The sequence below is a fragment of the Alexandromys fortis genome, unplaced genomic scaffold, assembly GCF_014885135.2.
Source record: "Alexandromys fortis isolate MF-2015 unplaced genomic scaffold, M_Fortis_MF-2015_v1.1 scaffold_22, whole genome shotgun sequence".
Taxonomy (NCBI): Eukaryota; Metazoa; Chordata; class Mammalia; order Rodentia; family Cricetidae; genus Alexandromys; species Alexandromys fortis.
Window position 1 is genome coordinate 4,050,315 of NW_026067900.1, and position 24,963 is coordinate 4,075,277.

The 24,963-nt window shown below is 46.1% G+C and overlaps 1 protein-coding gene across 1 annotated transcript in view; it reads right to left on the minus strand.

Annotated features, from left to right (window-relative positions):
- Fam81a (family with sequence similarity 81 member A) overlaps positions 1-24,963 on the minus strand; it is a 53,468-nt gene that overhangs the window by 7,815 nt on the left and 20,690 nt on the right. Inside the window, exons 4-6 of the mRNA XM_050126030.1 lie at positions 12,006-12,124; positions 5,862-5,991; positions 3,317-3,423 (exon numbers count right to left, since the gene is read on the minus strand). Of these exons, the coding sequence (XP_049981987.1) occupies positions 3,317-3,423; positions 5,862-5,991; positions 12,006-12,124 (356 nt within the window). The remainder of the gene's footprint in view (positions 1-3,316; positions 3,424-5,861; positions 5,992-12,005; positions 12,125-24,963) is intronic.

The following is a 24,963-nucleotide window of genomic DNA, read 5'->3' on the forward strand; positions in this document are numbered from 1 at the left end:
GGAAACATACAACAGAAACTCATCTGATGGTGCTCCTACCCATGATGGAGCTCCTACCCATCCGATAGTGCTCCTACCCATCCGATGGTGCTCCTACCCAGCCGATGATGCTCCTACCCATCCAATGGTGCTCCTACCCATCCGGTAGTGCTCCTACCCATCCGATGGTGCTCCTACCCATTCGATGGTGCTCCTACCCATCCGATGGTGCTCCTACCCATGATGGTGCTCCTACCCATGATGGTGCTCCTACCCATCCAATGGTGCTCCAACCCATCCGATGATGCTCCTACCCACCTAATGGTGCTCCTACCTATAGGAGCTGGCAGCGTAGGCACTGAGGTGACACAGTAATGCAGAGATGCCAGGGGCTAATAACCCTTACAGTTCTAAGGGTCCACAGTTCTCATTGCTCAGAGAACACACTATCCTTCATCTCTTTTTCCAGAATCCTCCCCTCTACCAGCACTTCCCCCACCTTGTATCTCCCAGGACTAGAGGCTGGCTTGCTTTCTCTCTCATGTTTTCTATTGCTCTTTCCCCATATGGACATAGCCTAATTTAAGCCAGTAGGAAATAAACTACATAGTGGAACATGACTGCAATCCCAGAACTTGGGTGGTAATGCCAAGAGGATCAGGAGTTAAAGGTCATAGTGAATTCAAGGCCAGCTTGGGGTTACTTGAAACTTTGTTTCAAAAAAAAAAAATCAAAGAGAAAATGGAAAGTACCCTTACAACATTCCATTCCTCAAGAGGCCTCCCTTCCACAATTCTTAAAAGAACTATCAATGCATGCTACTTCCCTTAATCATTTTCTTCTTATTTATATTAATATGTAATGAAAGCATAGAATATATAAAGATATATGTAGGTGTGTGATAGATGTAGGCATGTGATTTAAATAATTGAACACCCATTAGAGTCACTAATTGTTCTGAAATGTCTATTTTTTGTTTTCTTATATGAGGAGTCTTCACATGTCACTGGAACACATGGATGCCTAGCCAGAGATCACATGTACTAGCCTCCCTTGCAGCTAGGTGTATGTGATAGTTAATCTACTGTATTATCTTGACTGGATTTGGAATCACGTAGGAGACACACCTTATGTGTGAGGGTGATTTCGGGGAAATTTAATAAGGAGAGAAGATCCACTCTGAATGTGTAAAGCACCATCCTATGGACTGGGGTCCCAGATTGAATAAAGGGGGGGGGGATAAGTAAGTATACTGAGCACCAGCATTCATCTTTTTGGCCTCTGACTATGGATTCAATGAGACTAGCCACCTCATGCCCCTGTTACCGCATGTTCATCACCATGGTGGATGGTATCCCCACAAACTGTGAGCCAAACTGTCATCTTCATTCCTTAAGTTGCTTTTTTTCAGGTCACGGCAATGAAAGAAGTAACAGTTGCAGCGCAGTGCACCAGTAAGTCAGGTGACTGGCAGTGTACGAAGGAGAGAAGAACATGGCTCTGGCCACATCCTTCACAACAGAGCTGTTGTCTGGATTTCCCCTCTGTAGCAGCTGGGGAAGAGCAAGGACTGGAGCTGGAGAGGCTCCACACTGAGTCGTCAGAGCCGCCCTGTCTGTTCTGGAACACTGACCACAGAACACTGAACCATCCTGTAGCTGAACTAATACAGCTATCCGTTCAGATTGAGACACTGGCCACCACCGGGACTTAGAAGAGGTAAGTGTCAACCAGTCACACTCCCCTAGAAGTCAGCCTTGCCAGGATTTGCTATTCTTCGTCAGTGCCTTCCTCCCAGGACTCTAGTGATGACGTCAGGCATGCTTGGATGACCTACTCATTTAAAAACCTTCTTTATGGGGGCTAGGGATAGGGCTCAGCAGGTAAAGTCTTCGCTATGCAAGCATGGGGACCCGAGTTCTGGGCCCCAGAACCCATGTAAAGCCAGAGGTGGTCTATAATTCCAACTCTCCTATGGCATGATGGGAAACAGACAGGAAACCCCAGAAGCTCTCAGGCCATCTAGCCTGGAGTACACCGTGGTCAGCAACCACAGACCCTCTCTCAAACAAAGTGGGAGATGAGAACTAACACCCCATGTTATAGTCTGACCTCAACACCTATACCATGGTATGCACATGTGTGTGACGACACACACAGATTTTCTTTAAGGCATGTTTTTCTAATACTGGGGATTGAACCTATGGCCTCACTCATGCTAGGCAAGCACTTTACTCCTAAACTACAATCCCAGATGAAGATACTTGGTCACACTATCAAGTTCCTTTCCCTAAAAGCTAACAAGAATCTTCACATGGAGAAATTGGGGGAATCATTATTTAACCTAACATAACCACATACCTACCCCCTGAAGCACATTAATAATGACACAGAGCACCCTGGTCAAGCCCTTATCTGACACCTGGCCATCAGCTCCCTAAACTGTAGACCCTACAGGATTAAGAACAAGGTCTGTTTTGTTTTGTCTTCTTCTTCATTATTAGACCCATGGCCTCTAGGGAAGTGCTCAGTGAACACATACTAGGGGAGGGAAGATGACTCATGGGTAAAGTGCTCACTGCACCAACAAGAGGGCCAGAGTTTGGATGCCTAGAATAGATGTAAAAAGCCAGACATGATGGCTTGCTTCTCTAGTGCCAGCAATGGGGAGATGGGAAAAGAGTCTCGCTGGCCGGTTAATCTGGCAGAATCAGTGAGAGACTTTGCCTCCAAAAAGGAAGGTGGAGCAAAATAGAGGAAGATGCCCGATGCTGACCCTTACCTCCACACACTCAGGCACCCATTTGTCTCACCTCCCACAATATACACACATGTATATACCACATATATACACCAAAACATAACAAATAATCCAAATACACATTGAATGAAGAGATGGACCATCATCCAACTGCTAGGAGCAGTGATTATGAAGGAAAAATGACAATATGCCATATGGAAACCTTTTCTTTTAGCTTTCATTATTGTTTTCACTCTGTGTGATAAATAAAAACCAAGAGGTGGGCAGGAGAGATGGCTCAGCAGTTAAGAGTGCCTGCTGTTCTTCCTGAGGATGGGAGTTCAGTTCCCAGCACCCATATATGGCTGCTCACAACCCCCTGCACCTCCAGCTCCAGGGGATGCAGTGCCTTCTTGTGGCCTCTGTAGGCACTGAACTCACGTGCTCATATCCACACAGACATAAATAAAAATAAATCTTTAAGACAGGCAAAATTTAAACATTATATTTTAAAATCAAAGCAAGAGGGAGAAAAAGGTGAATTTCATGAACTCAGAAAGAACTTGAGAAAAACCCTTTTACAAGCTGATGACGTACTTAGTATCCAGGAGCTGAAGCTGGTGGTTGCTGTCTCTGTGGGACATCTTCAGTTTGGTACTCTGTTCTGAGATGGACAAGTCCACTCTGCTCAAAAGCTGAGAAATCTGGAAAAGAAGATTGGGTTATAAAGATCTCACATCGTGCCTTCAGGGACCATTTCAGAAGACATGCCATATGCTCTATGCTGGCCAATGGCATTAAAAGTCACTTTTCTAAGTCCATTTCACCTCCTCTTTCCATGTGTGTATGTGTGTGTGTGTGTGTGTGTGTGTGTGTGTGTAAACATGTACACCTGGAGGCCAGGGGTCAACAGGAGTTGTCTTTCTCAATCATTCTCCACTTTATCTTTTGGTGCAGTAAGTTCTAGGAATCACCTGTTCTGGGTGTACCACAGTGGCCAGGTGTTTTTAAAAGATTATTTTATGTGTGTGAGTGTTTGCCTGAATGGATGTACTCCAAATGTATGTCTTGTGCCTGAGGAAGTCAGAAGAGTGTGTCAGATTCCCTAGGACTGGAGTTACGATTGTGAGGTCTTATGTGGGTATTGGGAGCTCAGGTTCTCTGGAAGAACAAGGGCACTTAACTGCTGAGCCATCTCTCTAGCCCCCACAGTGTCTAGCTTTTAGGTGGGTGCTGCAAATCCAAACACAGGTGCTTTGGCTTGTGCTCATGGGCACTTTAACTATGACACTATCTCCCGAGGACACTTTAACTATGACACCATCTACCTAGTCACATACACACCCAGCGAAACTCAAGACAGGGGGCACTACCAAAATATTCACCATGCAATGAGTGCTAAACTCCACAGCTCTCCAATGGGCACAGCTCTGCCCAGGGCTGGCACCTCTACCAGCAGTCATGTGCCGCCATCGTTACCTTGGAATTCCACCAGCACCATGGCTGCCAGTCATGGAGGGTGTGATTTTTATGGCTTACAACTGCATCAAGGTTCCAGGTGGACCTCCTTGTTGACTGAAGCCCGGAGAACAGACTGTGTGAGCTAGATTCCTCTACTCCTTTCTCCATTACCTACTTGTGGTCTTGGTGTTTATTTGGGCTTTGTTTACAGCACAATTTAATGTTAAACTAGCCCTGTATGAAATGATCACATTTTCCAAATGTTAAATGTTGTTCAACACTCCTTATTTAAAGAGTTATAATATTTGTAAGATCTGGATCGATAACAACAACAACTAACAACAATGCCTCTTTGGGTGGATCTCTGTGTGGTACTCACTGCAGACACCAGAAAGCATTTCTTCTTGTGTAATAATCTTGTTCTCACCCACCCACCTCCATCCTACCCATCCCCCACTCACCCCCACCTTCCCCACCCTGGTACTAGGAACTGAACCTCAGGCTTTGTAAACACTGGGAAAACACTCAGTCTTAGCCTTGTCTTTAAACTTCTTTAATGTTCATTTCTTTTGTGTGTATGCATGTAGATGTGTACACGCCATAACTCATGTGTGGCGGTCAGAGGACAGCGTACAGGAGTCAGCTCTGTCCTTCCATTACGTGGGTTCCACAGCTTGGGTTCCAGCCATCAGGTTTGGTGGCGAGGACCTAGACCCACTGAGCCATCAGTCTCTACTTTTTATTTTGAGATACCTAGATTGCTCAGGTTGGTCTAGCTCATTCTTTAATTCATCCATGACTTGATTGTGGGATTCTTCTACCTCAGCCCCCATACTATCTGGGGTTGTAGGCCTGTGCTGTAAAGCAAGCCCCGTTCATCTTAAAAGAAAAAAACAAAACAAAACAACCATCACCACAACAAAAGGCCTGCCTGCCTTTCAAAGTCTTATAATACCCTTGGCTTTCTTTGTTTTCTGTTTTTTAACATAAGTAGCTTTGGTTCCTTGCTGAAGAGAGGTGAAGGGGTAAGTATTTTTTATCTAGTAAATTACCCAGATGCCTCTGTTTTTCTCTGACCTCTGGGGGCACCTGCACTCATGTACACACACACACACACACACACACACACACACACACACACACCACAAACTGGTGAAATGCTGAGAGTTTTGCCTTGTGAAGGAAATTATAAATTTCAAGGTAAAACACCCTAAGATTCCCCTGCCAGCTCACTCTCCAGCTTTGGCCTAACTGAGACCACGTGATCAGTCTGCACACACAATGAGTCCCATTGCATGTAAAGAAAATCAGTAAAGAACATATTTCCCAAATCAGATGCTGGGATAAACAGCTTGCAACACTACGCTGGGTCACTCACCTGTGCAAGAGGCAGACTGGGGGATATCGTTTAGAATGTCTGGGGTATATGAGTTGTTTTATGAATAAGGGGGAAAAAAACTTTAAATTGGCACTGTACCAAAATCTCTCCACGATCTGGCTGCCAGATTCATGAAGGGCCACGCCAGCAAGACAGAGGGAAGAAAGACAGAAAAAGCCGATGATCTGCATAAACCCACACTGGGGACTTGGGCTGGCTGCTCTGGCTACAACCAAGCAGCACCCTGTTCTTAGCAGAGAACAAACTCCCTGCTTCTTCACTCTTCTTCTGTCCCAGCCGTACCTGTCCTTCTGCGTCTTTGATTTTTGTTTCCAGGATCAGCTTGGCCGCTTGCTGCTCCTTGTTCAAGTGCTGGAGGCCCTCGTAGGTCGTCTTATGCTCTGCCGAGAGTCTGGCTATGCTGGCGTCGCACCTATCCAGGCAAACAACGCACACCCATTAAAGTCTAAATGCACACGAAGTAGCTGCCCTGCTAGTTCATCCTATAACGTGCACTGGGAGATGCAAGGCCTCCTCAGAAACTGTGCTCCTGGGCTGTGGAGAAGGCTCAGACAGTAAAGCACGAGGAACAGCCTGATCCTCAGAATGCCAGGTGGGGGCTGGAGAGACGGCTCTGTGGTTAAGCGTGCAGACTGCTCCTGCAGAAGTCCCGGGCTCAGTGCCCAACATCCATGTCAGGAAGCTCACCCCAGTCTACAACTCCAGCTCCAGGAGATCCAATACTCGGGCCTCAACAGATACCAGGTGAGACAGTGTGCACTTGTGAGCACAGCAGTGGGGAGGCAGAGACGGGTGGACCTCTTGGGCTCTGCCAATCGAACCTACTTGGTAAGCCAAGGCCAGCAAGGGATCCTGGTGTTTTGTCGAAAGTGGCTGGTGAGATGACTCAGAGGAAAGAAGGATGTGTGTCCAGACACAAGAACCTGAATTCAATCCCACAAACTGGCAGAAGAGAACCAACCCCCAAGAGTTGTTCTCTGACTTCCTTCCACATTGGCACTATGGTGTGTGCATGTCTATGTACCCAAAAATACACTTGTGCGCGCACACACACACACACACACACACACACAGAGTTTGGGGCCAGCAGGAGGGATCCATGGGTAAAATGCTTACTGTGCAAGTCTGAGAATCTGAGTGCAATCTGCAGAACGCACAGAGTGGAAGGAGAGAACTGATTCCTCTCTCTCTCTCTCTCTCTCTCTCTCTCTCTCTCTCTCTCTCTCTCTCTCTCTCTCTCTCTCTCTCTCTCTGTCTCTCTCTCTCTCTCTCTCTCCCCCACAAAGTTTAAAAGCAAAAACAAAAGCAAAGGATCGGCTCAGAAGATTAAAGCCTGAGCTTCCCCTCTGGTGCACACACAATGACAGAGGGAAGTGGGCAGGGGAAGGGAAGGAGGAGGAAGGAACTCAAGTGTCCCTACCCCCAGTGATTTCCAAGTCTGGTGCCAAGACAACCTGGTGAGGGATAGAATGGACTTCTGACTAATGATGTTGAACGATAACTAATCACGCAAAAGAATGAAGCTGGAGCCCTACCTCGCACTACGTGTGAAAGGCTGCCTCGGGGCTGGAGATGGATCAGTGGTCAGGAACACTTCCAGAGAACTGGAGTTCGGTTCCCAGCACCCACATAGGGCTGTATACCCCAGCTCCAGGAGACCTGACACCCTTTTCTGGTCTCTATGGGCACTGTACACACATGATACACATACATGTATGCGAGCAAAATACTCATATACATACAAAAAGTAAAAATAAATAAATCTTTAAAAAATGTACACATACAAGGCCTCCATAAACAATATTATCAGCCACATTATTTATAATAGACAAAAAGTAGAAACAGCACGCCCACTCAGTTTATAAAGAAACAAAACGTGGTGTCTCTTAGCCACAGAAAGTAATGATATACCCACACACCTTCACAGCTGACCCCCGAAAACACTGTGCGAAGTGTAAGGAGCTGCTCTTAAAGAGCCGTGTGTTAGGGATGAGACCACTTAGAGGGAACATCCAGAGAGGCAAACCCTAGAGACAGAAAGAATTTTCTGGTTGCCATGGATAGGGGTTGAGGGAGCGGATGGGGAGAGACTGCAAACGTCGTGGGATTTCTTACTGAATTGTTCAAATGTTCCAGGATTAATTGTGATGGCTGCACAGGGAATACTCCAAAGCCCACGGAACTGCATGCTTTAAAGCTTTATTTTTAACTCTGTATGTGTGTGCATGCGTGCGTGTGTGTGCCCACGTGAGTATAGTTCCTGCAGAGTTCGGAAGAAGGCATCAGGTACCCTGGAGCTGGAGTTACAGGCAGTTGTGAGCCACTTGACATGGATCCTGGGACATGAACTTGGGTCCTTTGAAAGAGCAGTAAACCTCGCCAGCTGTTCTGCCCCATTGTTGCTTATGTGTAAATTATATCATAAACTCTATAAATAAAATTATCAGAAAATTATATATATATAATAAAATAAAGACTAAAATATAAAATTATATATCAAAAATAAAGAACAATAGAGAGACAGAGGAAGGGAGGGAGGAAGAAGAGAGGGAAAAAGTGAGAGCAAGAGGAGGGGGTGGAGTGTGCCGTGTGTCCCCGTATTTCCCACTCTGATTTCCAATTCGCAGGTTTGGGGAGCTTATGCCTTGGCACAGGGCTGTTTCCTCTATCACTCTGCCTCTAGACACACCCCACAGCCTCTCAGAGAAGAAAGAGGAAGTGCCCACCAAGTTTTGGGGAAATACAGACAACGTGCCAAACACAGGACCAAACATTCCAATAGGAATCGGGAAGCTAAAAGTGAGATTTTCTTCAAAAACTAATGGAAAAGTCTCTGGCCACATCCTATGTGAGATGCACTGTGCTAAGCAGGACGAGTGTCCCCCCCCTTCAAGGAGAACCTGCCTAACCTAGATCGACGAGCCAGAAGCGCGGACCTGTTTGCTGTTAACTCAATTACTAATAGATACATAAAAACTACACATTTAAATAGGAAATGACAGGCCAGCCTAGTCATTTAGCAATGCCACTTTCAAAGCTAGGCTTCTGCAATACAATGATGTAATCAACGCACGAAAGGCGAAATCTTGCCAAAGAGCTTTTATCTCACTTGAATTCATCTCAGCAAGGTCTCATTAGCCTTCCGAGAGGAAGACGGATATAGCCACCAAACAAACCTAAAATATCTGGTGCTTCTAACAAACCCTTCGGGTGGGCTTGGAACCGAGATGTTTGTTAACGGGGAGGAGCAAGCTGGGTGGAGAAGCTGATGAAACGCTGAAGCAGAACGGAAGATTCCTGAAGGTATTTCCCCGACAATTCTATGTCTAGGTACAACGTCAGAAAGATGACGTCAGTTTCCACGGTTGGCTGAGGTGCGGAGAGCCGCCTTTTGTGGCACGCTCCCTCAGTCACGTGTGCCCTCAGTCTCCACCTGCACCCACAGTGGTGTCATGGTTAACTTAGTTACCATCTTGACTGGATCCAGCCACTGGACACACCGATCAGACAATCAGAAGTGAGAAGGACCCCCTCCCCCACAAGAGTGGGGCACCTTCCTGAGGCAGCCCCCCCCAAAAAGGAGGGCTGAGGCGAAGCTGTGCTTTTTGCCTTCTTGCCTTTGTGGCTTACTAACAAGGTCATCTGCCCTCTTGCTGCTGCTGCTGCTGCTGCTGCTGCTGCTGCTTCCTCTCCCACTGACATCACACTCAGGCTTTTCAGGTTTCCAACATGGACAGAAGACCAGTGGCTCTCCTGGAATCCTCCAGGCCCTCAGCACTGGGGTGAGACTCCTGAGGCACCCAGGCTCTCAGGTTAAGAGGTACCAGGTGCTCAGCCCTTCCTGCATGGAGACTACCACTATCTGACTGTCAGGCTACACTGTATAAACAATCTAATCATCACACACACACACACACACACACACACACACACACCTCTCCACCTTGTGGCTCTCAAGCCTTTCCAAGGCCCTGTTATTCTCTGAGTTTGGGGTCTTTTAAAAGCCAAACAAGGACTCCACAGACAAGAACTCGAGATCTTTTCAGTCCTACCCTGGCAATTTTTCTAGCTCAATCATTTGCCCAACATGCATTTATTGAGCACTTATTGTTTTCAACAGGCTCCAGGCACTTGACTCCAGAAGCGAATGACTCAGAGCCCCTCTCTAAGACAGTAAGGAAGACAACAGAGTGACGGGATCGAGCTTAAGTGGAGGGGGCGCTCTGCGGAGTGGGGGTGTCAGGAAAGACTCCAGAGAAGACATTTGCACTACTCTTCGAAGGTGGACGAGGAGAAGAGGAAGAGGAGAGGTACTCAGCGTGAGAACAGCACGTGCCAAGGCCCAGAGGTAGAACGGGCTTCTTTAGAGATTGACAAAGGATGGGGCGTGGCTGACGGTGCAAGACAAGGGTAGGGAGAGGTGAGGCAATAGGGGTGCCCACCACCAAGAATCAGACTGCAGACACTAGACTGGGGTCCATCCTGCTGAGAACAGCAAATGACTGACGGGCCAGGGATGGTGCTACACACCTGCAATCCCAGCACTCAGGAGACAGAGGCAGGACAGGATGCAAAGCCAGTCAGAGCCACAGAACAAGACCCCATTTCAACTGCCAGTAAAGAAAAAGAAGGGGCTAGAGAGGTGGCTGGGCGGTTAAGAGTGCTCGCTGCTCTTGTAGAGAAGCTGGGTTCCCTCCCCGGCACTCACACTGTGGCTTACAACCTCCTGTACCTTCAGTTCCAGAGGAGCTGATGTCTTCTCACGACCACGGGCCCCTGCATGCACATGGTGCATAAATACACTCAGGCATACAGGTGCACATTAAAGATAAAACAGAAAGAACGGTAACAAAGAGCCACTGCAGAGTGGTCACTGCCTCCGTCGTCCTGTCCTCACAACCCTCCTCCAACCGTTACCTGACCTTTAGCCAACAGCTGCCAGCACATATATATACCTTGCCCAACATACAAGGCACTAGGTTTCTGCACAAATACACCCTAATATGGCTCTTTCTGCTCTAAAGATGCCCTGGACTCTGTGGGTCCCTGTCCTTAGCCTGGTCCTGTGCACGCGGTCACCTGTGCTCATTGTCACCCCAAGCTGGCTGGAAATCCTTCTTTGCTCCAAGTCCCCATTATTAGCTACATACTTGTACTTGGCTCTAAGTAGCAGCAGAGGGCAGAAGAGGCACACACATAGTCTGACAACTTCATCCCAGCCAGCTAAACATAATCCAGAGGACAGGCCTCTTGCAGCAATTCTCAAACATCAGTGCACCCGGAAGCCAGGGATCTCATCAGAAACAAGCTCTAATTCAGCAGCGGTGAGCTGTGGCAATTGCGGACATTGCTAGCAAGGTCCCAGGGAAGAGCCAAGGAAAATGGTTCAACGGGCAAAAGCACGTGCTGCCGAGCCTAAGACTTGGGCTCCCTGGGACACGTGTGGTGGAAGGAGAGCATCGGCTTCTGCAATTATCCTCTAATCTCCACACGTGTGCCACGGTACACATACTTTGCATATGCACACAGGCAAATATGTGAGTGCAACTGTCAATAAATTACATTTTTAAAAATTCCAGGGAATCCTAAGGCTCTGGGTCCATGGAACACACCCAAGTAAAGAGAAAATCACTTTCCACGCTGACAGAAAAACACACTTCTTAAATTTTCCAGCCTATGAAATCCAATACTTTCAGGAAATAAAACAAAAATAATTATACCAAAGATGAACATTTTAGAAGGCATGTATTATTTGATTCAATGACCATACATGAACAAATGGCAATGACCAAATGACATCAGCCAGCAGAGGGCGCTCTCTGATCATTTCCTCCCAGGAAGACCTGGCCAGCTTCAGGAAGTGTGTGTGTGTGTGTGTGTGTGTGTGTGTGTGTGTGTGTGTGTGTGTGTGTGTGTAGAGAAGAGGAGACCTCTGTGGAGCTGATGCCTTCCTTCCACCCTTCGCCTTCACGAGGATGCTGGTATGGAACTCAGGCCAACAAACATCAACAGCAAGCTCTTTACTCCCTGGCCATCTCAGAGCCAAGGAAAAACTGTTCTTAAAGAGTAAAGTCTCCAACATTTGAACACCTGCTGTGAATCACCTAGGAGACACACCTCTGGGCCTGGCTGTAAGGGCGTTTCCAGAGAGGACCGACTGAAGAGAAAAGACCTATCAGGAGTGTGGGCGGAACCTTCTCAGGGAGGGGCTGGGGTCCCAGATTGAATAAAAAGGAAAACAATGAGGCATAGTACACCAGCCATCTCCTTCAGCTTCTTTCTTGACTGTGGACGCTGTGAGAACAGTCACCTCATGCTCCCGCCGACATGGTCCCCATGATGGCCTCGAACTGTGAGCCGAAACAGCCCTTACATTCTCAAGACGCTTCCATGGGGCACTTTGAGGGCAGCAACTGGTACACCTACCTCGCAACTCTTCCTCGAAGATCTCCCAAGCCAGAGAGCTGGCGCATCTCCAGCGTCTTTAAGGCAGAATTAGTTCCATAGCTGATGTTGTCCCTGGCACGGATCTGCTCCTGGAGAACCTGGGCAACATAAAGGTCACTCGGGGTCACTGGCAAATTCACAGCTGTCCTCGGAACATTTCATAATTCGGGAAAGTACGTGAGTGTGCAACCCATTGTTTCATAAGGAAGTTTTTTTGTTTGTTTAAAACTAAGATTCAGCCGGGCGATGGTGGCACACGCCTTTAATACCAGCTCTCGGAGGCAGAGGCAGGCGGATCTCTGAGTTCGAGACAAGCCTGGTCTACAGAGCTAGTTCCAGGACAGGCTCCAAAGCCACAGAGAAACCCTGTCTCGAAAAACAAAAGAAAAAAAAAACTAATGTTCTCACTGCTAGCCCTGGCTAGTCTGGAACTTGCTATGTAGACGCAGGCTGCCCTTGAACTCACAGTGATCTGCTGGCAGAAGGTTCTCTTTTTAGTAGTGTACACAGCAGACCGTGGAAAACCAGGAGGCATAGAAAGAGGTTTAACTCCCAACTAAGAGTACTCTAATTCGCCAGTAAAACTATGCTCTTTGATTTGTTTATTATTTTTCCTTAGTACAGAAGAAATTTTATTTTCAGTACAATATCTGCTATGCCTTAAGCTGAGTGTAGACTTATTTGTCTTTTGAGACAGCATCTCACTGGCCTCCAATTTGCCCTCCTCCTGCCCCAGCCTCCGCAGTACAGGAACTACAGGCATATGTCACCATCCACAGCCCCTGTTGTTTTGTTTTACATTGTTTTAATTTCCGCTTTGAATTCCTCTTTGATTTTAGGATGTCTGAGTATCTAAGGATTGCTTAGCACTAGAGGGCTGGCCTGGTAGCACAGGTGTGTAATCCAAACTCTCAGGAGGCTAAGGCAGGAGGATTCAGAATTTGAGGCTAGCCAAGGAGACATCACCAGATTCTGTCCTAAAATCTAAAACTGAAAATACAATGAAAATCGTGTTTATTTTAAGATTTTGGGGGGGGTTGTTTTTGTTTATTCACAATTTTAAATTACATTTTATTCGGTGGTGAGTGAGATGTGTGGTCAGGATACAACTTTTAGGAGCCGATTCTCTGTCTACCACATGGGTGCTGGGGATCAAATTCAAGTCTTTAGGACTGTGGCAAGTGCCTTCTCCTGCTCATCTGTCTCACTGGCTCTGTCTTAACAACTTAAGTCTCACTGTACTGGCTTATGATAGTCTGTAGGACATTTCATATTTTTACTATACTAAGTTTTGCTTTGTGGCACATGACTGAGCTGTTGGATTTTGATTTATGTATGTGTGTGGGTGCCTATGCCTCACGTGTGTGGGTGCCCATGTGTAGCTGGAATTTATTTGGGCCACCAACCAGCTCCCAAATAAAGACACAGAGATTTATTATTAATCATGAATGTTCAGGCTTAGCTTAGGCTTGTCCCACCAGCTCTGTTAACTTAATTTAACCTGTTTCTATTCATCTATGTCTTGCCTCAGGGATTTTTTTACCTTTCCTTCATTCTGTATGTCCTACTTCCCTGCTTACTCTGAGTCTGTCTGTCTGGACCCTGGTGTCTCCCTGTCGTCTCTTTTTCTTTCTTCTCTGTGTCTCCCTGTCGTCTCTTTTTCTTTCTTCTCTGAGTCTAAATTCCTCCCCCTCCTCCTCCTTTCCCTTCCTGTCTAGAAATCCCGCCTATATCTCCTCCCTCACTAGTAGGCATTCAGCTTTTTATTAGATCAACCAGGTGCTATAGGTAAGGTAAGGTGAACAGCAACACGTCTTACACACTTAGACAAATGCAGCACATCTTTACACGATCAAGCATTGCGCAACACCATGAAATCCAGACTCGGGTCTCCAGGGCTCTGGAACTGGAGTTATAGGTGGCCATGGTCAGACTGAGGCAGGTGTGGGAACTGAATGAAGAGGGACCCCAGAGCCATCTTTTCAGCATCTACAACCCCACTCTGCTTTAAAAAAAAAAAAAAAAAAAAAAAAAAAAAAAAAAAAAAAAACCACTTTAACCAGGAGCTTTCTTTCAACTCATGCATAAAGCCTGGGTAACTAATGTTTCCTCTCTTCCCTGCCATTCCTGCTTTGGCACTTGGCTGCATCCAAATTTGCCCTTCTTGACAGTTCCATTCTGAATTTAACTGTCAGCTCTCTGCGGCTCCTTCCACTTTTTCCCGGGATTCACTAAACTCCTAAGTTCAAGGCGGAGGTTTTACACTGCACTCTCGGGTCCTGAATATGTGAATTGCTTTTATTCCTGGCCCACGGGTTCCCTCTGTTGGAAGACATGACTTTCCTCCTCTGGATACTAGGCCTTTGGATGAGACGCAGCCTTTCTTTCTCATTGGAGTACTTGGTGGGAGTTCCTGAACATAACGGAAGCATCAGTGGGCTGGAGGTACAGCGAGTGAGGGACCAGTGCCCAGGTCCGAGCCAAAGGCTGAGAGGTGAAGCTGGTCTCTGCTCTGGAGCTGCCTCTACAGTGTCTCCTCACTTCCTTCACAGGGTAAGAGACTGGCTCAGTCACGTAGAGGGAGGCAGTGAGCCTGGCTCCTCCTCAACACTTAAGGCTTCACTCTGTGACTTTGCCAGATTCGCTACCACTGCCAGGCCCTCTTGTCTGTGCCATCCAGGTTCTCAAGGTGCTCAAGAAGGTGGCACAGAGACTGGGGCTAGCGAGGAGGCAGGCATGGAGTGGCCAGTGTCCCTTGCCTCCTGTGCCAATATAGGGGCGTATTTCCCTGGCTTTGTTCAGTTTGGTAACAATGGAGTGTAATTTGCATTGGCACTGAAAATGGAATTTGCAATCGCCAGACCCATTATTTCCTAAGGTTCTTAATTTTTAATGAATGAACCTGCTCTATGAAAAAAAAATGTGAACCAGCTACAATCACCTATGAATGACAAAATGTTACTCATCTGAGCACACTCCTGCAAGGAGACTTCAGATCTGACTAATTCGTCTCTGGCACTCTCCCACTAATGAAAGGCACTGGTGGAGCGCGCTCTCTCTCTCTCTCTCTCTCTCTCTCTCTCTCTCTCTCTCTCTCTCTCTCTCTCTCTCTCTGTGGGCTCAATGGAAAGTGACGCCTATTAGAAGCAGTGAAGAGAGAAAAATACTCATGCTTTCTGTTTGGGCTTCTTCAAACTTTTGTTGAGAATAATAAGACACAAGGCCATGATGCTCAAATGCCTTCGGGGTACATACTTGTCACCCAGAAGGCCCCTTCCACATGCAGAGTCCCAGGTCCTGTCCCCAGAAGGACAAAGCTAAGGAATGAGCCTGAAGGTGGATGCAAAAGAGACACAGGGCTCTCCTAGGGTCGCACTGCAATTAGACGCTAAGAAACTCTGGCTTCGCTTTGGTTTTCAAACCCTTAATAATGAAAATGGAAAGGAATTCACAAAAGAGGTGCTTAAAATAAGTAAACACAGTCAACATTTCTGGTAACCAGAGAAACAGAACCCATGCAGCGGGGGCTGGGGTTGGAGTTCAGTTGCTAGAGGGCCTGCAGACAGTGCTCACGACGCCTTGCAATCATCGAGCACTGCATGGCAGTGGGAGGGCAGGTTCCCCTCCACAACCTGACATGGCAGCACCCCTCTGTAATCCCAGCACTGGACCTGGAGGACGGAAGATCAGAAATTCAAGACCTTTCTTGGCAACTAAGTAGTGACTTTGAAAGATCCCAAACCACACTGACACGGATGCTAATAGTGGGCGTGGCTGAGGGGGTGTGGCTTGGAGGACGCTGAGGAGACAGGGATCCTAGATATGAAGGCAGGGGCTTAATGGACGCGTTCAATGCTTTCTGTTCCATTGTGCTGTGAGCCTAAAATAGCTAAAAAATAAAATAAAATAAAATAAAATAAAATAAAATAAAATAAAATAAAAATAAAAAATCTTAAGGTCCACGCTTTATCACTTGATTTGCTACAGTAGAGACTGAACACAGAGCCTTATGTACTATACTTACCTATACACCCAGCCCAAAATCTGCTTAAAAAAATATAGGCCAGGCAGTGGTGGCACATGGCTTTAATCCCAGTATTTAGGAGGTAGAGGTAACGTGAGTTCAAGGGCCAGCCTGGTCTACAAATTGAGTTCCAGGATAGACTGTTACACAAAGAAACCCTGTCTCAAAAACAACAACCAAAAAAAAAAAACCACTCATAAAACAAAAAGAAAAAAGAAAGAAAGAAAGAAAGAAAGAAAAGAAAGAAGAAAGAGAAAAGAAAAACCATTACTTATTATGGCTCATTGGTAAAGTGCTTTCCAGGCAAGAAAAATAACCCCGGCTGGGTCCCCGGCACCATGTCACAGCCAGGCGTGTCTACACAAGCTGTGATCCCAGCCCTGGGGAGGCAGAGACAGGAGGATCCGTGGAGCTCGAGATTCAGGGTGAGACCATGTCTCACAACTATGATAGAGATGGGTAACATGAATTCTATTTGTTCTTAATAATATAAAACCCAGAGTCAGATACAGGGGTTAATGTTGAAAGATCGGAGAAGCAGAGCGGTCAACCACTAGAGAGTTCTTACCTCTACCAACACCTGGACCAGAGGGGGTGACCCTGTCTCTATGAATCCTAGCTCATCTCTACTGCTGCTGTCTCTTCAAAACTTCAGACTGCATACATCTCTGTGAATCCTCAGACTGCATCTGAGCTCCTGTCTCCTCCCGCCTTATATTCCTCTCTCTGTCCAGCCATATCCCCCTACCTAGTGCTGGGATTAAAGGTGTGTGATCTCAAGGGCTGGGGGCACCTTTGTGTGATCTCTATTTCTCTCTTAGACAGTAGACAGAATCAATCATGTGTAGCCCAAGCTGGCCTTGAATTCAGAGATCTGTCTGCCTCTGCATCCCAAGTGCTGGAATTAAAGGTGTCACCAGCCTCTATGCTAACCAGTAGCTTAGTTCTGCACTCTGATCTTCAGGCAAGCTTTATTTGTTAGATCACAAACAAAATATCACTACAGAGATGGATTCAGAAAAAAAAAATCCATGTCAACCTCTGACTCTACATACACATGCATGAACATGTACATACATACATACACTTATTTTTAATAAATTAAAAATTAAGTATTTTAATTATAATCCAAAAGTACAACAAAACTCCAAGAGGTATGTTTGATGCTGTAGTCAAAATTCCATATTGTTCAAAATTTTGACCAAGTAATTCTGTATCTTAGAATTAATCTTAAAGTAAAAATGATAAAACTGCTGCATAAAGATGTTTTAACGCATGATATCCACAGCATCTGTTACAGATGCTGCGTCTTTACGCAAACACGAGGCAATTCAAAAAGGGTATCACTTATTTGTTTATTTAGGGACCACTTTCGGTATGTAGCCCTGGCTAGCCTAGAACTCGCTATGTAGACCAGACTGGTCTCAATTCATACCAATCCACCTGCTTCTGTCTTCCAAGTGCTGGGATTAAAGTAGTGCACCACCATGCCTGGCTGTCGTAGAGAATTTTAAGAACAAGGGGAAACTGGGCAGTGGTAGTCCATACCTTTAATTCCAGCGCTCGGGAGGCAGAGGCAGGCAGATCTCTATGAATTCGAGGACAGCCTGGCCTGCAGAGTGAGTTCTAAGATAGCCAAGGCTACACAAAGAAACCCTGCCTCAAGAAAAAAAAAAAGGATGCGTGTGTTGTGTAGAGTTAGTGAACAAGAAGAAAGAGTATAAAATAAACACACAGGTTGGTTCCCGCTGTGAGCTAAGAACCTTGTAAAATAGGGCGATGTTAACATCTTCCTTATTTTATCAGCAGATTCCTCTTGTATTTCCCACATTGTGTTCATCATCAGGGAAAAAGAAGGCTTTTCTTTTACAGCTTAGAGATGAAAAGGTACATTAACTTTTAGAGTTCTTATGCAGCTGAAGGAGGCACAGCATTAGCAATGCTGTGAAGAATCCAGGGAAACATCTGAGCTTTACACCATATGCACAAGACTAAACGTTTACGTAAAGACGGAGACCATTAGAGGGCTGTTGTTTAAAGAAATTCTCGAGCAAAACCGCAGAAGCCCAGTAATGTCAGAAAGGTGCCCTGATCTGCCATCTCGGAACTTTTACTTTAAGTCGCTTCTGGCCTTTGGCAAAACATGAATTGTCCTTCGTTGTCAGTTTGAGAAGCTGTCTTTGGTCTGTGCAGATTATCAGATGTGCCCTTAGGAGACAGGGTTATAGCAGCAATGACTCCAGAGTGGCCAAGTATATGGCCAAGTCCATCAGACAAAGACCAAGAGAGAAGAGGCCAGCCAACTTGATATAGACACATGTCTTTTTCTCCCAAGACATGGGCAATCACTGAAGAAGCTCCCCTCCCCAAAGCTAGTACAGAGTATGGACTCTGTGGGAGTTGTCACATAATAGCATTTATGCACACACGGAGACAGTCCAGGCCCTCAGAGTTGCTTAGGAACTGGCTGCAGAGAGTTCTCCATGAGTCTCTGTCTCCACCTCTTCCTAGACGGAAAGGGATTTAAAAATGAACATGCAACAGAGAGAGGCCCCACCACACGGAACCGCGCTTCATCAGGTGGGACTTCCCCGCCTGACTCTTCACCCAAGCAGAGGCTAAAGTTTTCCAGGTCCAGCTTGATATGTGGAATGGATTTTTCTGGTATTTAGTTCCACCTGGTGTTTAGTTTCATCACGGGCCCCTCAAAACCTCTCAAATCCCAAACAGAAGTCTCTCCCTCCAGCGTGCAGAAGGTTCTGTCATCCCTACCTTCAGAATAACTCCAAATCTACCCACTAGTCTCCACATCTGCAGCAGCTCCCGAAGCTGAACCGCTGCTGTTACAGCTCTACTTATCTGGGAGCTGCTGCCTGCCTCCTGCCTCCTAGGGAGATCAGACCTGAAGTCTGAGCAAGCCAAGCAAGCATGTTACCTCTGAGCTACATGCCCAGGCCCTTTGCTTCTACTCTTGGTCCCAAACAACCTTTTTCTTTCACAGTAGCCAGCGCGTGTCCATCTGTAAGCTCTACCAGGGGAAAGTGTCTATCTATTTGATTATCTACTAACGCATCCTCAGCACCACGAATATGAATGAATTGCTCTAGCATTTAAAAGTAATGAAGACAGGTGTGGTGGCATACAACTATAATCCTAGCTACTTAGGAGTTGGAGTGGAATTGTGGGTTCCAGACCAGCCTGGACTACATAACAAGACACTCAAAAAAAAAAAACTACGACCCTCTATCCCAACAACAACACCAAAAAACCCCTATATGATGGCTTTAAAAAAGAAAATTGTGTGTATATATATATGCATTATATATATACACACATTATATATATATTGTGTATGTATCTGTCATGGTGAACTTATGAAGGTCAGAGGACAAGGTTCAGGCATGGGTTCTCTCTTTCTACCCTGTGGGTTCAAGGAACCAAATTCAGATCATCAAGTTAGATTAGTACCCTTATCCTCCAAGCCTCCTCAAAAGCCAAACCCAAACATCATATCCTGGTTTCAAGGCTTCTGAGTGGCCCCTTCCTTCACCTCACGGCCCTCCAGGCTGCTGGCTGGTCCTCAGTCTACCCTTTCTGCCTCTGGCACAGGCCCCGGGGTCTCTCCTCCACTCCAGCCTGGCTGTTCTCTGCTGTTTTCAGTCCCAATGTAACCATCTTTTCTAAATAGCCCTATAGCCACTCTCCATCCCATTGTCTTATGCTCACCGATATAAGCTAGTGTTGCTATGGTTACTTAGCCTTCACCACCCACATGCCCACTGGAGTGTGGTGTGGGGCTAAGGGCGAACCTTCTATCTCTGGGTAAACATGCTAGCTCCTGCCACTCTAGCAGCTCCTGCCTCACCCTAAATCCACCACCACTGAATGTAGCTCCTAGCTCTACGGTTCAGGCCTGCTCTTCCAGGTGGAAGGCTCACAGATTGTCATAGTCCTGTGGTGATCAGGACCTCGAAGATGAACTCAGGCAAACTGAAATGTATAGGAGACAGGGGTTGGGATATAGATCAGTTGGTAGAGTGCTTGCCTAGCATGTATAAAGTCCCAGGTTCAATCCCTACCATCATAGAAACAAAGTTTGGTGACACCTACCTGTAATACCAGTAATCTAAAGACGGCAATAGGAAGACTAAAAGTTCAAGGTTATCCTTGGTTTACTAGGGAGTTCAAGGCTACCCTGGGTTATATAAGGTGCTGTCTCAATATACATATTATTATATATAATTATATATTATGACATATATATATAGTGGGAAAAGGGAGATAGTTTGGTGAGTAAAAATGCTTGCCACCAAGCCTGATGACCTAGGTCCAATCCTCAGGATCCTCTACTTCCAATCTTTTGTGAGGGTGTGTGATAATCAATCCCCAAATCCCCCTAACAGGGATTAGACTAGAGCCAGCTCATAAAACTGCAGGCTAGAATTCCCTTGTCGGGTAAATACATGAATCCCAGGAACCAAATCTCTCGCCCCACTGATGCCGCTGGGTGCACATGAAACCAGGCTCTTGCCTGTCACTCACACCACTCAGCTCCCCAGCCTCCCCTCAGATCTGACATATCAATAAAGTCCAACGCCACACTCCAATACTCTGATTGCAAATTATTAAACTGTACAGTCTACTTTGCTATGTGTGGGCTTGACTGGGCTTTCCATACCCAGCTAAGTCAAAGTCAATGCCCCAAGCCAGCAGGACACCATGAAGTCTGAGCTTGTAGAAACCAAGGTGCAGGTCCGTGGATTCGAACCAACCAGATAACAGATTCCATTGCATGGCTCCCCACAAGCCAAAAACAGAGCAAACTCCCCAAGGGGACTTGTGGGGGCATCCAAGCTGTTCCTCCCAGCCCTCAGACTGGCAGGGAAGAGTATATTTATCACCAAGAAGAGGCTCGCCAACAATGCACAGGACTTAGCTTCTGGGGAGTGAAAACGGCTCATGTCAAAGGCGGGGTGGAAAATCCAGCCATGCAGAACTCACGCTTGACTATATTATAACTTGCATGAACAAGGATGCTGATGATGATTTGTGGGAAGTTTCTGAGGAGTACATAATTGATGACATGCTCCACATCACAAGAGGAACGCTAACAGGGAGACTGCGGGTGGGACACGCCGGAACAGGAGACTGTCTCGCTCCACGCTATCAAGTGCACACGCTGTCCTGCTAGCCTAGAGGCTGCCATTTTATTTTTTATTATCTTTATTTATTTGTGTAGGGGGCATGCCACAGGGCTAGTGTGAAGGTCAGCGTACAACTGGTGGGAGTGGGTTCTCTCCTTCTATCGTGTGGGTCCCGGGGCTTGAACTCTGGTCCTCACACTTGGCGGTGAACACCTTTACCTAATGAGCCACGTGATGTGGAATTCACTCCTAGAACATGAGTGATAATGACAGGATTCTGGAAGGGACAAGGAACCTGGGGCGGCTAATGAGAAAATCTTTATTGAACTACTACCATATAGAGTAAACAGTTTAAGGGGACTAAAACCATGAAAGTTACAATTTAGTTCTGGTTCTCTGAGGGTGACCTAGGCTAGTGGTGTGATGTCATCCTTCGTCCTTTCTCCTGCCTGCAGTGGTGTTCAGAGCCACAGGACAAAGATGTACAAAGACTTCTCCAGGCATGTTTACCAACACACAGAATGAATGTATCTCCATTTCCCCAGCGGCGCCGAGAGACTGGAGTGCGCTTCAGTTATTGGCACCGGCTTTAGCTTCAGTTTTACATTATTAAAAAATGACCTACAGTCACGGTTCTTAACAAAACAATACCCAGTAAAAATTTTGAATGAACTGAAAAGCAAGTATAAAACATTAATAAAAGATAACAAAAAGCCAAGCAATTTACAGAAGAAACTCTGTAAGAATCTAGTCCTCGAACACAAATACACAAATAAAATGCCAAACATTGTACTTGAATACAATCTAAGTATATTAATGTCTCTTCATTTTAAATATGCAACTATCATCTTTTTACCACTCTCATCTTCGGTGTAATAGCTTTTTAAAAATATTTTTTATTTTTATTATTTGTGTTTTGTGTGTGCATGCGTGTGTGTGCACGTGCGCGCACAAACATGCATGCAGGTACCCAGGATCTGGGTCATCTGATGTGGGTGCTGGGATCTGAACTCCGAGTCTCATGATTAAGCAGTAAGTGCTCTTAAGTACTGAGCCCTCTTTTCAGCCACCCTACCCTCCCAATTTTATATTGCTGATAAGCAAAGAGTTCCTTTTAGGACTTTAAAGTTTGTATTCTCCATCACACTTATCCTCCTAAAATGCATATGCTGAAACCATAGCCTCCAGTGTTAGGACGAGGTCTTTGGAATATAATTAGGTTATAGGGATGGGAAGCCTAATGGTGGGATTCCTAGCAAGGGCTTCACACATAGCACTGTGCTAATACAACATGCCAGCTGGGGATGTAGCCCAGCTGGTAAAGCTGGTCTCGCATACATGAAGCCTTGAGCTTGTTCCCTAGCAATGCACACACTTGGCATGGTGAGGCAGGTGAGGCACATCTGTTATCCCGGCACTCGGGAGGAGGATGCAGGAGGATCAGCGGCTCAACTCATCCTTGGCTAGATATCAAGTTTGAGACCGGCATGGTCTACATGATTCCTGACTTACAAAAAGAAAGAATAAATAATAAAAAGGAAAGAGCTTGCTTCTGCTCTCTCCCTTGATGGCAGGAAGCAGGGCTTTGGACCTTGAACCTCCTACTCTCTAGGACGGCAGGAAATAAATCTCTGCTATCTGACCACATAACCTGTGCTCATCTGTCATAGCGGCCCAAACTGGCTAATACAGCCATGATTTCCCTTTGAGGAAATTTGGCTAGAGTGCAGCAATCTGAATGTCTCATCAGGCGCCTTCATCTTAGATGTGTCTGGGCAGACACGCTTAGGTTAAAAATATATACAGATACATATAATTGGCATTCCACGGCGGAATCTTAAGTTTCTAAACGTCCTTGCCGTTACTCCGACATGATGCATAATTATTACCAGTGACAGGAAAGTAAACATTCGGATACCCCAAGCAAATTTTCTGCCCAAATTAGATTTTATTCAGTTTTCCACCTCTACAACAGAAATCGTCTTTTCATTTGCAAAATTTGTATACTCTTAAAAATGCACGGAAATGAAAAAGAGTGTTTTCTAGACGAGGCAAGAAACATCATTACATAAAATGTGCTTCAGAGAGTGGAGAAAAACAAAACTGTGATTTCAAATTCACTACACCATAAATTGTTCAAACACTAAACAATTTTTTTTTCCGAGACAGGGTCTCATGTAGCCAAGGCCAACCTTGAACTTCCTATATAGTCAAGGATCAGCTAGATCTCCTGACTTTCCTGTCTCTACTTCTCAGGCCCTGGGATTATAGGTGCGTACCACCGCACCCCGTTTCTGTTATGTTTGAGATCAAACCCTGGGCTTCACACGTGCTAGGCTGGTTCTCTACCAACTGAGTTTCATCCTCAGCCCCTAGAACCCTGAGTTTAGAAAGCTACCTCTGAAATGTTACTTTCTGGATTGTGCAGTCAGCACTTGGGAGGTGGAGGCCAAAGGATCCCAAGTTCAAGGGCATTCTCTGCAACACAGCTACTTCAAGGTCAACCTGGGCTATAAAAGACTGTGTCTTCAGTACAAATAAATAAATCCAGTTCAGGTTCTAGAAGAGCTCCCAAGGGGCAAATGGAAAAGGAAAGGGGTCTATTGGAGAGTAGGGCTGTTCTTAGTCTCAGCACCCCTGCGCATGGGCTTCAGACTGCGGGTCACTTTTATGGTTACATAAAAAGGCATTGCAGTTCCAGCAAGCCCACAGCTGGCTTTGCTCTAAACTGAGCATCGATTCATTTCCTAAGCTTTGTCCTGGGTTAGATAAGGGTGTCCCCTCCCAAATGGTATTGAAACTCAACCCTCATCGCGGCAGTGCTGGGAGGGGGGAATTATTGAAAGGTGACTGAGTCACGAGGGACAGCACCTTCAAGAATAGATCCTGGATCTTTCTAAAAGGACCCGTGGAAACTGGGGGACAGTTCAGTCACTGAAGTATTTGTTTGAAACATGAGGACTTGCAGTTGGTCCCCAGAACCCATATAAAAAAATCTGGGCGCCATAGTGAGTAGCTGTAATGCCAGTGCTGGGGAAATGGCAGCAGGAGGAGTCTGTGGGCTCACTGGACATCCTGCCACCTTGCTTGGGGAGATCTAGGTCAGTAAGAGACCCTGTCTCAAAGAAATAAAGAGGCGCAGAGCTCAAGGGAGTACAGGAGTGACACGTGAGGCTGTCTTTGGGCCCCCACATGCACCCACACCCATCTCCACATAAACGCATTACCACAAGTGCACACACATGTTAAATAAATTCCTGTTCTGTAGAAATGAACCTTTCTCCAGTATTCTATTCCACTGACATCCTTCCCATATTGCCTTCCAACACTGCTTGAACACGGGAAGATGAACAGGACAGGCTTTTACTTGAGAAGCTCACAGTCTGTTCTAGTCGGCGAATGTCTTACCTCACGCCACCCCATTTACCAAAACTAACTGACAAAATCAAATATGAAAACTAAAAGTTTGGCAGAAAACACCAGAGAAAGCCTCTGCCTCCTTGGGCTAGTAATCAAACAGTTATTAGGCCATACCACTAAAAGCATGAACCATAAAAGAGAAAAAAAGCTAAGGCGGACTTCGCAGACATTAGCAGGCGAGCTGTGGGAGCGGCTCAGTGGGGAAGAGGAGCAGCCGAGCATGTGCAAAGCTCTGAGCGTGGTTCTCTGCTCCACAGTGCGTGGGGGCCAGCCTGGGAAACGTGGGATGTTGTCTGAAGTGCTTACATGGATTGCTTGATGCTAGGGTGAGAGCAGAGTTCCTGTGAAT